This window comes from Pseudophryne corroboree, chromosome 11 (assembly GCF_028390025.1).
Source record: "Pseudophryne corroboree isolate aPseCor3 chromosome 11, aPseCor3.hap2, whole genome shotgun sequence".
Lineage (NCBI taxonomy): Eukaryota > Metazoa > Chordata > Amphibia > Anura > Myobatrachidae > Pseudophryne > Pseudophryne corroboree.
In genome coordinates, this window is record NC_086454.1 from 329,176,554 (window position 1) to 329,193,279 (window position 16,726).

The 16,726-nt window shown below is 44.9% G+C and overlaps 1 protein-coding gene across 1 annotated transcript in view; it reads left to right on the top strand.

Annotated features, from left to right (window-relative positions):
- The window catches only part of NECAB2 (N-terminal EF-hand calcium binding protein 2), a 358,564-nt gene that overhangs the window by 302,657 nt on the left and 39,181 nt on the right, over window positions 1–16,726 (top strand). The window contains exons 7-8 of the mRNA XM_063945739.1: window positions 5,191–5,303; window positions 12,293–12,372. Coding sequence (XP_063801809.1) covers window positions 5,191–5,303; window positions 12,293–12,372 — 193 coding nt within the window. The remainder of the gene's footprint in view (window positions 1–5,190; window positions 5,304–12,292; window positions 12,373–16,726) is intronic.

Consider the following 16,726-nt stretch of genomic DNA (forward strand, 5'->3'; position numbering starts at 1 on the left):
TGTAACATACAGATCCATATCCTGTGCCCTGTATAACATACAGATCCATACCCTGTGTCCAGTATAACATACAGATCCATACCCTGTGCCCAGTATAACATGCAGATCCATACCCTGTGCCCAGTATAACATACAGATCCATATCATGTGCCCAGTATAACATGCAGATCCATATCCTGTGCCCAGTATAACATGCAGATCCATATCCTGTGCCCAGTATAACATACAGATCCATATCCTGTGCCCTGTATAACATGCAGATCCATATCCTGTGCCCAGTATAACATACAGATCCATATCCTGTGCCCTGTATAACATGCAGATTCATATCCTGTGCCCAGTATAACATGCAGATCCATATCCTATGCTCAGTATAACATGCAGATCCATATCCTGTGCCCAGTATAATATACAGACCCATATCCTGTGCCCAGTATAATATACAGATCCATATCCTGTGCCCAGTATAACATGCAGATCCATATCCTGTGCCCAGTATAACATGCAGATCCATATCCTGTGCCCAGTATAACATGCAGATCCATATCCTGTGCCCAGTATAACATACATACCTGTATCCTGTACCCAGTATAATATACATACCCATATCCTGTGCCCAGTATAATATACATACCTGTATATTGTGCCCAGTATAACATGCAGATCCATATCCTGTGCCCAGTTTAACATACATACCTGTATCCTGTGCCCAGTATAACATGCAGATCCATATCCTGTGCCCAGTATAACATGCAGATCCATATCCTGTGCCCAGTATAACATACATACCTGTATCATGTGCCCAGTATAACATGCAGATCCATATCCTGTGCCCAGTATAACATGCAGATCCATATCCTGTGCCCAGTATAATATACAGACCCATATCCTGTGCCCAGTATAATATACAGACCCATATCCTGTGCCCAGTATAATATAGAGACCCATATCCTGTGCCCAGTATAATATACAGAACCATGTCCTGTGCCCAGTATAATATACAGAACCATGTCCTGTGCCCAGTATAATATACAGACCCATATCCTGTGCCCAGTATAATATTCAGACCTATATCCTGTGCCCAGTATAATATACAGACCCATATCCTGTGCCCAGTATAATATACAGACCCATATCCTGTGCCCAGTATAATATACAGTCCCGTATCCTTTGCCCAGTATAATATACAGACCCATATCCTGTGCCCAGTATAATATACAGAACCATGTCATGTGCCCAGTATAATATACAGAACCATATCCTGTGCCCAGTATAATATACAGAACCATGTCCTGTGCCCAGTATAATATACAGACCCATATCCTGTGCCCAGTATAATATAAAGACCTATATCCTGTGCCCAGTATAATATACAGACCTATATCCTGTGCCCAGTATAATATACAGAACCACATCCTGTGCCCAGTTTAATATACAGACCTATATCCTGTGCCCAGTATAATATACAGACCCATATCCTGTGCCCAGTATAATATACAGACCCATATCCTGTGCCCAGTATAATATACAGAACCATGTCCTGTGCCCAGTATAATATACAGAACCATATCCTGTTCCCAGTATAATATACAGAACCATGTCCTGTGCCCAGTATAATATACAGACCCATATCCTGTGCCCAGTATAACATGCAGATCCATATCCTGTGCCCAGTATAATATACAGACCCATATCCTGTGCCCAGTATAATATACAGACCCATATCCTGTGCCCAGTATAATATACAGAACCATGTCCTGTGCCCAGTATAATATACAGACCTATATCCTGTGCCCAGTATAATATACAGACCCATATCCTGTGCCCAGTATAATATACAGAACCATGTCCTGTGCCCAGTATAATTTACAGAACCATATCCTGTGCCCAGTATAATATACAGACCCATATCCTGTGCCCAGTATAATATACAGACCTATATCCTGTGCCCAGTATAATATACAGAACCACATCCTGTGCCCAGTATAATATAGACCCATATCCTGTGCCCAGTATAATATACAGACCCATATCCTGTGCCCAGTATAATATACAGAACCATATCCTGTGCCCAGTATAATATACAGAACCATATCCTGTGCCCAGTATAATATACAGAACCATATCCTGTGCCCAGTATAATATACAGAACCATATCCTGTGCCCTGTATAATATACAGACCCATATCCTGTGCCCAGTATAATATACAGACCTATATCCTGTGCCCAGTATAATATACAGAACCACATCCTGTGCCCAGTATAATATACAGACCTATATCCTGTGCCCAGTATAATATACAGAACCACATACTGTGCCAGGTATAATATACAGAACCATATCCTGTGCCCAGTATAATATACAGACCCATATCCTGTGCCCAGTATAATATACAGAACCATATCCTGTGCCCAGTATAATATACAGAACCATGTCTTGTGCTCAGTATAATATACAGTCCTATATCCTGTGCCCAGTATAATATACAGAACCATATCCTGTGCCCAGTATAATATACAGACCCATATCCTGTGCCCAGTATAATATACAGAACCATATCATGTGCCCAGTATAATATACAGAACCATATCCTTGGAAGCAGCAGTGGATCACAGAAGCCAGCAGGAGCGTCTATTTCCACAAGACATCTCCTGCGACATTAGCATAGTTCCGTACAGCAGCTGCTGCCATCTCTGATTCAGGCCAATTTATCTGGTACCCAGACATCAGTCATTTATACCTGCCCCTAGGACAGAAGAGCAGGTATTGTGGATGTAAGAAGATGTGGAATTGTGTGATAGTGTGCCGTAGTACAGTGTTCAGCAATGCTGTTGTTACTATCATTGGGGCTAATTCAGTCTGGATCGCGGCAGCGATCGCAGTCTGAATTTTTTTTGTGGGCACACTGCGCGTGCACACCCCAGGAGCCCAGTGAAATGCTAAAAGCATCTCTGGGCTGTCAATCAGGCCGAGGCGGTCGCAGGGCGGGAGGGTGTGTGCCAGTGGCGTTAGAACGCCGTTGGCGGGGCGCGGTCTGGACAACATAGGCTTGTCCAGACCGTTGCGGAGGTGGGGCGCGGCGACTACATAACGACACGCAGCTGCTGCGACCCAGAGAGCTATTCGGCGGGTGCAAAAGTATCGCCGCTGTGCGATGCTTTTGCACCCTGGGGGGGGGGGGGGTGTAGTGCCAGACATGCGGGGTGTCCCCCTGCATGTCTGAGAAACTGATCGTAGATGTGCTCAATTTAACACATCTACGATCAGATCTGAATCACCCCCATTGTTACTTAGCATTAGCGAAGCTGCTTTATTCATCTTCAGAACGCTGACAATGGGCAGGTTATATTAGGTCTGTTCATGAATGGCTGTTACAGTCGAGTATGAATACAGTATGTGTGCAGACAAGTACAACATGAATGGACTCAATAAAAGCTGCATAATCTGTATTGTATTAACCTGTGTTCTAGCAAATTAGCTGATCCGATGTCTGATGCGGTCTGGGGCTGCGCGCTTTTATCATACCGGTAACCTGCTGCCCAGTAACATCATGCTCACAGTAGGAGAGTAAACATATAATAGAACCTAGGTATTCTACTAGTAATTGTGAGGCAAACCTATAGAGCTAAATACAATTTAATTTCATTGGAACTCTTATGCGATTGCAACAACATTGTCATCACAGGTCATGCACAGTACATAGGTGATCCTGCACACCAGAACAGTCTATCACGCATCTATCCATAGCATCGTCATGATTGACAGTCCCACCGCTTTTGGCGATGCTGATAATCGTGATGATGATGTTGGGATCGGGGAGCGCTTCACATCATAGCGTAAAGGCAGACTGGGCAGCTGCCCAGAGCCCCACAATTCTAGGGGCCTTCGAGCAGGGGCAGGTGCTGATCACACAATCAGAGCGGCCAGGCAGCATTGTCTACCTGCCTTCCAGCCTACAGCCAGTGAATGGCTTTCAGCATGCTAATTGGTGGGTGGCTGGAGTTATCCACCAATCAGAGTGCAGACAGTCATTCACTGTATGAAAGCATGTGGAGAGACGGCGCAGGACAGAAGGAGGAGCATGTTATGATTTTTTTAAATTGGTTCCTGAGAATGGGAGTGTAGGGCAGTGCATTGCTTTGCCCAGGGCCTACAATGCTGTTATGACGGCCCTGATTAGTACCACTTGTAGAGCTATTGTGTTAGCAAATAATGCACCTGTGCTCCAGCTAGATGATGTGGAAAACATGCACTGTTAGCACCGGGTTTGAGAAACACTGAGCTGGGTAACCAGTGACGCTGGGGAAGTGCCAGGAAACAATTTCCATTCCAGTGGGTGGTTCTGAGAAAGTGTTACCCAATATGGAGAACCATGCTATTTCGATGGCCATTTCTGGGTGGTAACTGGAAGGGTGGTTAACAGGTGGGGGCTGTTGCAGGCATGTCGGTATCATCAACTGAGTCAAAGATGCAGTTTCCGGACACCGGCGGCCATGTTCCCTCTGACATTCTGCGCCTGATGGTGCAGCCGTCAGTCAGCCGATAGTGCGTCTCTGTACGCACATTGGCGGATTTGCGCTGCAGCCAGGGATGAGGGCTTTTTAATAGGATGTCCATCAACCATGGTATTAACATAAAGATGTGGCTACTTAGTCTACCTGTGAATCACCCACAGTAGCTTTTATAGCTTGAAAATGAGATCATTTATTAGCAAAGAGGAATTGTTCTGCTTCTTATCAACCTTTGTTTATTATATGAGTTCAAACAATAAGTCAAGACAAATCTTACATGTACAAAACCATATCTACATCATGTAACAGATTTCTTGTTAAAGCATTTATTCCTTTGCTGTGGCACAGCCACTGACACACTCAAACATCCCCGACACTGGTAGTAGATGTGGTGTAGACAGACTTGCAGCAGGCATCTATAGAACTCTAAAGCTGGGTATACACTGAGACGATGTATACCATGCCATTACCGCGGTATACTGTACATCACAGTGATATAATGAAGGATGGAACGACCCCTTCTGTACTCTCCGGTTTGCTAATAAATCAGACAATTGAGAAGGTGTCAGGATTGGGAGAGACTCACAAATACAAAGAATGCTTACAAATAATAATACATAGCTGGGTTTCACATCCCAAAGCATATAAACCTGACTTTCTTAATCCTTTCTGTTGTAGACACTGCCATAATAAGGGACCAGGAATGATGGATGGCTGGTATGAAGATGCTGTACCCACTTACTCTGCAAGTAGGAGTTCCACCAAGGAATTAAGGAAGAGCATCAAAAGTAGTGAGCAGAATATATCTATTTATTGATGTAATGAATAAATCTCTTGTATGTGGAAGTAAATATACTACACCACCACCAACACATACAGGGCCTACAATATTTCAGAGATGTAAACATGATAGTATATGTCTCCAATGGCGTGAGATTTGCACAGATGCCACACTGCGAATGTGCAGAGATCACTTGTAGTGCTCTGATTGGCAGGCTGTTGCCGCTTGGTGGTGGACCGATGGCGTGTCTACACAGTTGTATGGGTTTGTCAATGCCAGTGGCTGCCTCCAGCTTCCCAGGCTTCAGCAGTTTACTCATACATACAGACACGTACACCCCCAGTTTTTCCACGAGATAGGAAGATCCTTTACAAAGCTGATATGTAGCAAATCACTTTTGGTTTTCATCATTGTTAGTACAGTATATAGTCTGCCCAGCACACTGCAAGGTGCATTACTGCTTTCCTGTCTATTAGTTCCATACCTCTCCCTTCATTACTTTATCCTAAAACACTACTCGGTTTAGGCTTATTTCTGTCTTAAACTAGCATGCACTTGGCATAAAGCAAAGAAGAACCTTGTCATACTGATACACTGAAATGATGTATATTTACTTATATGGTATCAAAATGATGAAAGTATGATCGTGTGACTCATCTATGTAATTGGAACTGTAAAAGCTTCGGCTGCCATCTTTGATGGACCATTCCGTGTTGAAGTACTCCATACTATATGCCTATGTATGTAACTCAATAAATAATTTGCTTTGCATTGGAATATCGAAGTGGGCATTTTACTATCTGGATCAATGGATTTCCTTATCAGTTGTGAGAGAGAGGATATTGGGCTGTATCACATGTGTGTATCATTATTGTGGGCATAGTGCACCTATAACATCGCTTCTTTACAGCAGTGCTGCTGGAAGGTGCAAAACGCAGCTCATTATCAGTAGTGAGACCTGACCTCCACCCGCTCAGAGCTGCTGCTCAATCCGTGGGTTTACGCCAGAGCCGGCCCTAACCAATATGATGCCCTAGGCAAAATTTTGGCTGGTGCCCCCTAGCACCACCACTGGTTCCCCCTCTGACCTTGCACCTCTTTCCCAGCACCATCACCCCTCACCTATAGCAGTCCTTATTTTGGTGTTTGTACCCCCTATATTTTAAATAGGAACAGTTCGCACATTTGGCGCACAGCCCAAAAAGGGGTGTGTTTTTGCTGGCAAGGGGCATGGCCACACAATAGTAACCCCAATTCCAATTACGCCACACAGTACTTCAACTTTATTCACATTTGATCATGCGATAGTGTCCATAATTCATATTACATCCCACAGTAGTATCACTTTACCTTATAAACGTTACTCCTCACAGTAGAGCCCCTTATTCACATTACATCACACTGAATTGCTCCTTATTCACATTACACCACACTCTATTGCTCTTTATTCACAGTAGATGACACAGTAGTGCCCTTTCTATATGCAGCGCCACATAGTAGAGCACCTTATACACATAATGCCACACATTAGTAATGCATTTATACACCTAATTCCACACAGTAATGCCCCTTACACATGTGAGACACCTTATTAATATCCTTATAAACATAATGCGCCTTACACATTATGACAACCTTTATTAATGCCCTTTTACACATAATGTCCCTTACACATATGCCACACATTATTAATGCCCTTATACACATATTGACACACATAGTGCCCCCTACACATTTGCTGCACATTATTAGTGCCCCTGTACACATAATGACACACATACAGTAGTACCCTCTTACACATATATGCCGCACATTATTAATGCCCTTATACACATAATAACACACATAGTGCCCCTTACACATATGTTGCACATTATTAATGCATTTTTACATGACACATATAATGCTCCTTACACATATTCCGAACACTACTGCACAACCAACCCACTCACATGCACACAGCACTCACATTGCCACTAACACTGTGACCTCTGCCTCTGCTTGGATACAGATGTGTCCTCATAAATCTTGCCTCAATGCTAACGTCGGGCACATCTTTTTTTTTTAATGAAAATGCATCTTATTTGCATTGCTATGTGGCTAGGATGCACAAGCAGCTTCTGCTGATTAAAATGATATACAGCATGCCTATATACTGTGTGAGACTGTGGCTGTAACTGCATATGAAATGCTACACACATAATATAGGCATGCCGCATATCATTTTAATCAGCAGAAGCTGCTGATGCCCCTAGGCATATCAAATGCCCTAGGCAATTGCCTAGTTTGCCTATGCCTATGGCCGGCTCTGGTTTACGCCCTGGGTATTCTTCCGCATAGTAACACATGCGCTTACATATGCTCCCCTGGGGACATGCACCTGTTTGCAGAGCACCCCTTTAGATGAATAGTCTTGCTCTTAAGTTGTTTTATGTTTTTTGATGCTCAGCATTTTTAATGCATAATTATTAAAAATTATATTTTAGACATACAATTTTCTAGGTAAGAGTTCCCCCACAAAGGGATAGATAGATAGATAGATAGATAGATAGATAGATAGATAGATAGATAGATAGATAATGTGTGTGTTGTTCCTGAAGAAGGCACTATATTAAAGAGTACTGAAACGTTGAAATTATGATACATCTCTAAAGAGTCTTCATCAACATAAATTCTCTTTACATTGTACAGTGGCAACCAAATCTGTGGATGGCACCCATAAATGATAAATATTCCTGTACTCAATCTAAGAGTTCCGGCATTTGCTATATGCGTTTATGCATGTGAGTGTGTGTGTGTGTGTGTGTATATATATATATATATATATATATACATTAGAGATGTGCACCGGAATTTTTTTGGGTTTTGGTTTTGGATTCGGTTCCGCGGCCGTGTTTTGGATTCAGACGCGTTTTGGCAAAACCTCCCTGAAAATTTTTTGGCGGATTCGGGTGTGTTTTGGATTTGGGTGTTTTTTTTTTCAAAAACCCCTCAAAAACAGCTTAAATTATAGAATTTGGGGGTCATTTTGATCCTGTAGTATTATTAACCTCAATAACCATAATTTCCACTCATTTTCAGTCTATTCTGAACACCTCACAATATTATTTTTAGTCCTAAAATTTGCACCGAGGTCGCTGGATGACTAAGCTAAGCGACCCAAGTGGGCGGCACAAACACCTGGCCCATCTAGGAGTGGCACTGCAGTGTCAGACAGGATGGCACTTAAAAAAATTGGCCCCAAACAGCACATGATGCAAAGAAAAGAGAAAAAGAGGTGCACTGTGGTCGCTGCACGACTAAGCTAAGCGACACAAACACCTCAATATCACAGGAATTATTCGTTCTAATCAATGGTATTATTGGTCCAAATCACAGGAAGAAAATGACAAAATCACAGGAATTATTCATTCTAATCAATGGTATTATTGGTCCAAATCGCTGGAAGAAAATGACAAAATCACTGGAATCATTTGGCAAGATCACTGTAATTACAGGTTGAGTATCCCTTATCCAAAATGCTTGGGACCAGAGGTATTTTGGATATCGGATTTTTCCGCATTTATGTTTCATATACACCTTATACACACAGCCTGAAGTTAATTTTAGCCAATATTTTTCATAAATTTGTGCATTAAACAATGTGTGTGTACATACACACAATTCATTTATGTTTCATATACACCTTATACACACAGCCTGAAGGTCATTTAATACAATATTTTTTTATAACATTGTGTATTAAACAAAGTTTGTGTACATTGAGCCATCAAAAAACAAATGTTTCACTATCTCACTCTCTCTCAAAAAAGTCCGTATTTCGGAATATTTGAATATGGGATACTCAACCTGTACTAATTAGTTATAAATCACTGATATTAATTGGTAAAATCTCGCTATCGCCTGCCTAGTGAAGTGGAATCTAGATGGGATTTTGTACCGGGGACACAATAACTTCATCAATTGTCTAAATCCCAATGCACTAATGGCGGAAAACAGGCGCACGTCTAACAGCGCACTGATTATACTGAGAACTGATTATACTGATCAATCACTGATTATACTGAGCACTGATTATACTGATCACTGATGATACTACGAAGAACTGACACTGAGCAGCGAGCACAGCACTGGACTATTGTACTGTTGTATACTGGTCACCACAATGCTGCACTGTACTACTATATACTGCTCACAACAATGCAGCACAGATATGGATACTTGAAGTGACACGGAGCTGCAAGATACAGCAATGGCCTACTGTACTGTACAACTATATACAGTTGGTCACCAAAATGCTGCACTGTACTACTATATATACTGCTCACAAAAATGCAGCACAGATATGGAATGGATACTTGCAGTGACACAGAGCTGCAAGATACAGCAATGGCCTACTGTACACAACTATATACTGTTGGGTCACCAAAATGCTGCACTGTAATACTATATATACTGCTCACAAAAATGCAGCACAGATATGGAATGGATACTTGCAGTGACACAGAGCTGCAAGATACAGCAATGGCCTACTGTACTGTACAATTATATACTGTTGGTCATCAAAATGCAGCACACTGAGCACAGATATTTGCAGCACACTGAGCACAGATATTTGCAGCACACTGAGCACAGATTACGGAGCTTTTCAGGCAGAGAACGTAGCCACGTCCTCTCCGTTCAATCTCCAATGCACAATTGAAAATGGCGGTGACGCGCGGCTCTTTATATAGAATACGAATCTCGCGAGAATCCGACAGCGGGATGATGACGTTCAGTCGCGTTCGGGTTAACCGAGCAAGGCGGGAAGATCCAAGGCTGCCTCGGAACCATGTAAAATAGGTGAAGTTCGGGGGGGGGGGTTCGGATCTCGACGAACTGAACCCGCTCATCTCTAATATACATACATTCATTGATGATTGGTACTCCAAACTGTGCATAACTCCATTGGTTTATTAAACTTTACAACCTTTTGGACCTCACTCGTCCTCTCTCAAGTAAAACAAAGGCAGCAGGGAGCTGTGAGGCTCAATAGAAAGCAGTGCAGGAAGAGGCTGCCCTGAGCACTGTGAAGTGGCACTGCAGGAAGCCTGTGACAACGCGGTATGACTATGGAGACTGTGCCACCAACATGCCATCTGTAGTGCCACCAACATATACAAACACCCACAAAACTAATAGATGAGTACTAAAACTATTTTTTTAAGCTAATTGCCTCAGGTTAAATAAATTGATAGCGTGTAATCTGGAGACAAAGACGTGACAGAATTTTGCACTGTTATTCGATTGTGACCAAGTCTAACGGTGGTAGGGGTCATGCACCAGAGGCCCGGGCGTCACTGGGTATACAGGATCTGCTTGGGTCCTCTGACTGGGAGTGGGTCTTGCCTGTGTGATAAGGTCTCTTCTGTGAGAGGAAGTAGAGCAGCAGGGGAGGAGCAGCTAGTGTACCTGGAGAGGGACGGAACCTGCAGGTACCACTGAGAACATCCTCAAGTGTCAGCTTGTGGCATTGGTGGCACTAACATAGAACAGGGGGCTGGCCACAATTAGCAGGCTAGATGGGTTTTTTAGAATGATAAACTGGTTGAATAGCTTACTAATAGGTTACAGATCACAGCCCTTATCACTGAGTCACACCCCTAAAATATTCTGTTGCGAGGATTGACAGGAAAGGCGTAATAACCACTGGCGTCATAACCCGGGTTATTGCCGAGTATACACGGGTCATGGCTTGGTGTAAAAAGGTCTTTGAAAAATGACCCGGATGTAGTTACCCAGGAATCCGACCATGGTAGCTACAAGGGTCCAACCCAGGAATGACCCAAGTAGCCTGCGGTGTAAACGGATGTAAACGGTCAAAGCCTATGGAAAGCCGGCTCACCGGCGCATGAAGATGATGTCATCTACGAGCGCCAGTAGAGGGAAGACCCGCCACTAGTCAGGTCACTGTGACACGTCTTGAAACAGTGTTCAGTTACCTGAGTGGGACTCGGATTTTTGTTGGAAAAGGTTAATTTTCGACAGGTGTACCTCCTGTCTCTCTCGTTATCATTAGTAAGGTACACTGTGGAGGAGTGTATCTAACATTACCTACTGTACAATGTAGATTACATACATTGGGGCTTATTCATGAAGCAGTGAAAAGTGTGGAGAAGTGAGCCAGTGGAGAAGTTGGCCATGGCAACCAATCAGCTGCTACGTATAGTATTATAGAATGCATTTTGTAAATGTTACCTCAACACTGATTGGTTGCCTTGGGCAACTTCTCCACTGGCTCACTTCTCCACTCTTTTCACTGCTTCTTGAATAGACTCCATTGTCATCTGCCAATGTTATCAGGTTTGTTCATAAGAAAGAGCTATTATACATGCGGGAAGCTATGCCTCCCTCATTTGCATACTGAAGCCCCTGGCATTAGAGGCAGGTTCCCATCTAATGGGCACAGTGTTTCATTTACTGTTAAAATAGAAGGTGGGTTTTATGAGCCTGGTTGGAACAGTCATGCGTGGACACTTCCCATCACCCCAAAAAAGGGCAAGGTAACTTTCTATTTTATAGGGCATGGCCCGACTAAGCTATACCGATACGCTAAAGTTATTATGGGGCTCCTGGATCTTGACACTTTGTAGAGAGAACCTCCTATAAAGTATCAGTATAATACCCACCTAACTGTGTCAGTCTGGCTACAGGGCAGGGCCAACAAGCCAAGAGCGCGCCACGGGTCACCGTACACTGCACTCCATGCTCTCATGATAGATTTGCCAGTGATACTTGGTATCGTTGCTAATTAAATAAACATGTTAAAAAAGTTATTATAGTAGCTGACACTATTTGTAATTAATATGTGTAATGTAAAAGTGCGTTATTCCTTCTGATACCAGTCTTGATAATCCTGTCGTACTTTATGTGCCCTGAGAGCTGAAGGCAGTCTACCCCTATTACTGTCGGTGTATTCTACAATTCCTGCTGAGTGCCTATTGTGTTTTGTGTGTGCAGGTTGCTCTGATGTGAAGGAGGAAGGTCTGGAGGCTCAGATTAACCGACTGGCTGAGCTGATCGGGAGACTGGAAAATAAGGTGATTCATTCAGCTGTGAATGTGAGGGGTCACTGCGGGGACTTAGCTGTGCCCTGCACACTGACTCAGGTTGTGGGGTCACAGGAGCTGTAAGCCTTTGTGGCACAACCCTGATGTGACGTGACACCGTAGCGGTGATTTGCCTGTCTCATACACAAGGATAACATGTCTGGGTCATGGATGCCATTGCCTGTCTCACACACAAGGATAACATGTCTGGGTCATGGATGCCATTGCCTGTCTCACACACAAGGATAACATGTCTGGGTCATGGATGCCATTGCCTGTCTCACACACAAGGATAACATGTCTGGGTCATGGATGCCATTGCCTGTCTCACACACAAGGATAACATGTCTGGGTCATGGATGCCATTGCCTGTCTCACACACAAGGATAACATGTCTGGGTCATGGATGCCAATTTATCCGGTAGTGCAGTAAAAAGTGTCTGTGAAAACTATTTTTTCCATGTGATGAGAATTGGAAAATGTATATTTCTCTAACGTCCTAAGTGGATGCTGGGGACTCCGTAAGGACCATGGGGAATAGCGGCTCCGCAGGAGACTGGGCACAAAGTAAAAAGCTTTAGGACTACCTGGTGTGCACTGGCTCCTCCCCCTATGACCCTCCTCCAAGCCTCAGTTAAGTTAAGATTTTGTGCCCGAAGGAGAAGGGTGCAATCTAGGTGGCTCTCCTGAGCTGCTTAGAGAAAAAGTTTAAAGTAGGTTTTTTTTTTTTTTAACTTTCAGTGAGACCTGCTGGCAACAGGCTCACTGCATCGAGGGACTAAGGGGAGAAGAAGCGAACTCACCTGCGTGCAGAGTGGATTGGGCTTCTTAGGCTACTGGACATTAGCTCCAGAGGGACGATCACAGGCCCAGCCATGGATGGGTCCCGGAGCCGCGCCGCCGTCCCCCTTACAGAGCCAGAAGACTGAAGAGTCGGAAAATCGGCGGCAGAAGACGTCCTGTCTTCATTAAGGTAGCGCACAGCACCGCAGCTGTGCGCCATTGCTCTCAGCACACTTCACACTCTGGTCACTGAGGGTGCAGGGCGCTGTGGGGGGGCGCCCTGAGACGCAATAGAAATACCTTTTTTTGGCTAAAAATACATCACATATAGCTCCTGGGCTATATGGATGTATTTAACCCCTGCCTAAATTACAATAAAAAAGCGGGAGAAAGGCCGCCGAAAAGGGGGCGGAGCCTATCTCCTCAGCACACTGGCGCCATTTTTTCCTCACAGCTCCGTTGGAGGAAGGCTCCCTGACTCTCCCCTGCAGTCCTGCACTACAGAAACAGGGTAAAACAAGAGAGGGGGGGCATAAAATTGGCATATAAAGATATACAGCAGCTATATTAGGGAAAAACACTTATATAAGGTTATCCCTGTATATATATAGCGCTCTGGTGTGTGCTGGCAAACTCTCCCTCTGTCTCCCCAAAGGGCTAGTGGGGTCCTGTCCTCTATCAGAGCATTCCCTGTGTGTGTGCGGTGTGTCGGTACGTTGTGTCGACATGTATGAGGAGGAAAATGGTGTGGAGGCGGAGCAATTGCCTGTGTTAGTGATGTCACCCTCTAGGGAGTCGACACCTGACTGGATGATCTTATGGAAAGAATTACGTGATAGTGTCAGCACTTTACAAAAGTCTGTTGACGACATGAGACAGCCGGATAATCAGTTAATACAGGCGTCTCAAACACCGTCAGGGGCTCTAAAGCGCCCGTTACAGACACGGACACTGACTCCAGTGTCGACGGTGAAGAAACAAACGTATTTTCCAGTAGGGCTACACGTTACATGATCACGGCAATGAAGGAGGTTTTGAACATTTCTGATACTACAAGTACCACAAAAAAGGGTATTATGTGGGGTGTGAAAAAACTACCCGCAGTTTTTCCTGAATCAGATGAATTAAATGAGGTGTGTGATGAAGCGTGGGTTTCCCCCGATAAAAAACTGCTAATTTCTAAAAAATTATTGGCATTATACCCTTTCCCGCCAGAGGTTAGGGCGCGCTGGGAAACACCCCCTAGGGTGGATAAGGCGCTCACACGCTTATCAAAACAAGTGGCGTTACCGTCTCCTGATACGGCCGCCCTCAAGGAACCAGCTGATAGGAAGCTGGAAAATGTCCTAAAAAGTATATACACACATACTGGTATTATACTGCGACCAGCAATCGCCTCAGCCTGGATGTGCAGTGCTGGGGTGGCTTGGTCGGATTCCCTGACTGAAAATATTGATACCCTGGACAGGGACAATATATTATTGACTATAGAGCGTTTAAAAGATGCGTTTCTATATATGCGAGATGCACAGAGGGATATTTGCACTCTGGCATCAAGAGTAAGTGCGATGTCCATTTCTGCCAGAAGAGGATTATGGACGCGACAGTGGTCAGGGGATGCGGATTCCAAACGGCATATGGAAGTATTGCCGTATAAAGGGGAGGAGTTATTTGGGGTCGGTCTATCGGACTTGGTGACCACGGCAACGGCCGGGAAATCCACCTTTCTACCCCAAGTCACCTCGCAGCAGAAAAAGATACCGTCTTTTCAGGCTCAGTCCTTTCGTCCCCATAAGGGCAAGCGGGCAAAAGGCCACTCATATCTGCCCCGGGGCAGAGGAAGGGGAAAAAGACTGCAGCAGACAGCCTCTTCCCACGAACAGAAGCCCTCCCCCGCTTCTGCCAAGTCCTCAGCATGACGCTGGGGCCTTACAAGCGGACTCAGGCACGGTGGGGGCCCGTCTCAAGATTTTCAGCGCGCAGTGGGCTCACTCGCAAGTGGACCCCTGGATCCTGCAGGTAGTATCTCAGGGGTACAAATTGGAATTCGAGACGTCTCCCCCTCGCCGGTTCCTGAAGTCTGCTTTACCAACGTCTCCCCCCGACAGGGAGGCGATATTGGAAGCCATTCACAAGCTGTATTCCCAGCAGGTGATAATCAAGGTACCCCTCCTACAACAGGGAAAGGGGTATTATTCCACTCTGTTTGTGGTACCGAAGCCGGACGGCTCGGTGAGACCCATTTAAATCTGAAATCCTTGAACACTTACATAAGAAGGTTCAAGTTCAAGATGGAGTCACTCAAAGCAGTGATAGCGAACCTGGAAGAAGGGGACTATATGGTGTCTCTGGACATCAAGGATGCTTACCTCCATGTCCCAATTTGCCCTTCTCACCAAGGGTACCTCAGGTTTGTGGTACAGAACTGTCATTATCAGTTTCAGACGCTGCCGTTTGGATTGTCCACGGCACCCCGGGTCTTTACCAAGGTAATGGCCGAAATGATGATTCTTCTTCGAAGAAAAGGCGTCTTAATTATCCCTTACTTGGACGATCTCCTGATAAGGGCAAGGTCCAGAGAACAGTTAGAGGTCGGAGTAGCACTATCTCAAATAGTACTACGACAGCACGGTTGGATTCTAAATATTCCAAAATCGCAGCTGATTCCGACGACACGTCTGCTGTTCCTAGGGATGATTCTGGACACAGTACAGAAAAAGGTGTTTCTCCCGGAGGAGAAAGCCAGGGAGTTATCCGACCTAGTCAGGAACCTCCTAAGACCAGGCCAGGTGTCAGTGCATCAATGCACAAAGGTCCTGGGAAAGATGGTGGCTTCTTACGAAGCGATTCCATTCGGCAGATTCCACGCAAGAACTTTTCAGTGGGATCTGCTGGACAAATGGTCCGGATCGCATCTTCAAATGCATCAGCGGATAACCCTGTCTCCAAGGACAAGGGTGTCTCTCCTGTGGTGGTTACAGAGTGCTCATCTCCTAGAGGGCCGCAGATTCGGCATTCAGGATTGGGTCCTGGTGACCACGGATGCCAGCCTGAGAGGCTGGGGAGCAGTCACACAGGGAAAAAATTTCCAGGGCTTGTGGTCAAGCATGGAAACGTCACTTCACATAAATATCCTGGAACTAAGGGCCATTTACAATGCCCTAAGTCAGGCAAGACCTCTGCTTCAGGGTCAGTCGGTGTTGATCCAGTCGGACAACATCACGGCAGTCGCCCACGTAAACAGACAGGGCGGCACAAGAAGCAGGAGGGCAATGACGGAAGTTGCAAGGATTCTTCGCTGGGCGGAAAATCATGTGATAGCACTGTCAGCAGTGTTCATTCCGGGAGTGGACAACTGGGAAGCAGACTTCCTCAGCAGACACGATCTCCACCCGGGGGAGTGGGGACTTCACCCAGAAGTCTTCCACATGATTGTGAACCGTTGGGAAAAACCAAAGGTGGACATGATGGCGTCCCGCCTCAACAAAAAACTGGACAGATATTGCGCCAGGTCAAGGGACCCTCAGGCAATAGCTGTGGACGCTCTGGTAACACCGTGGGT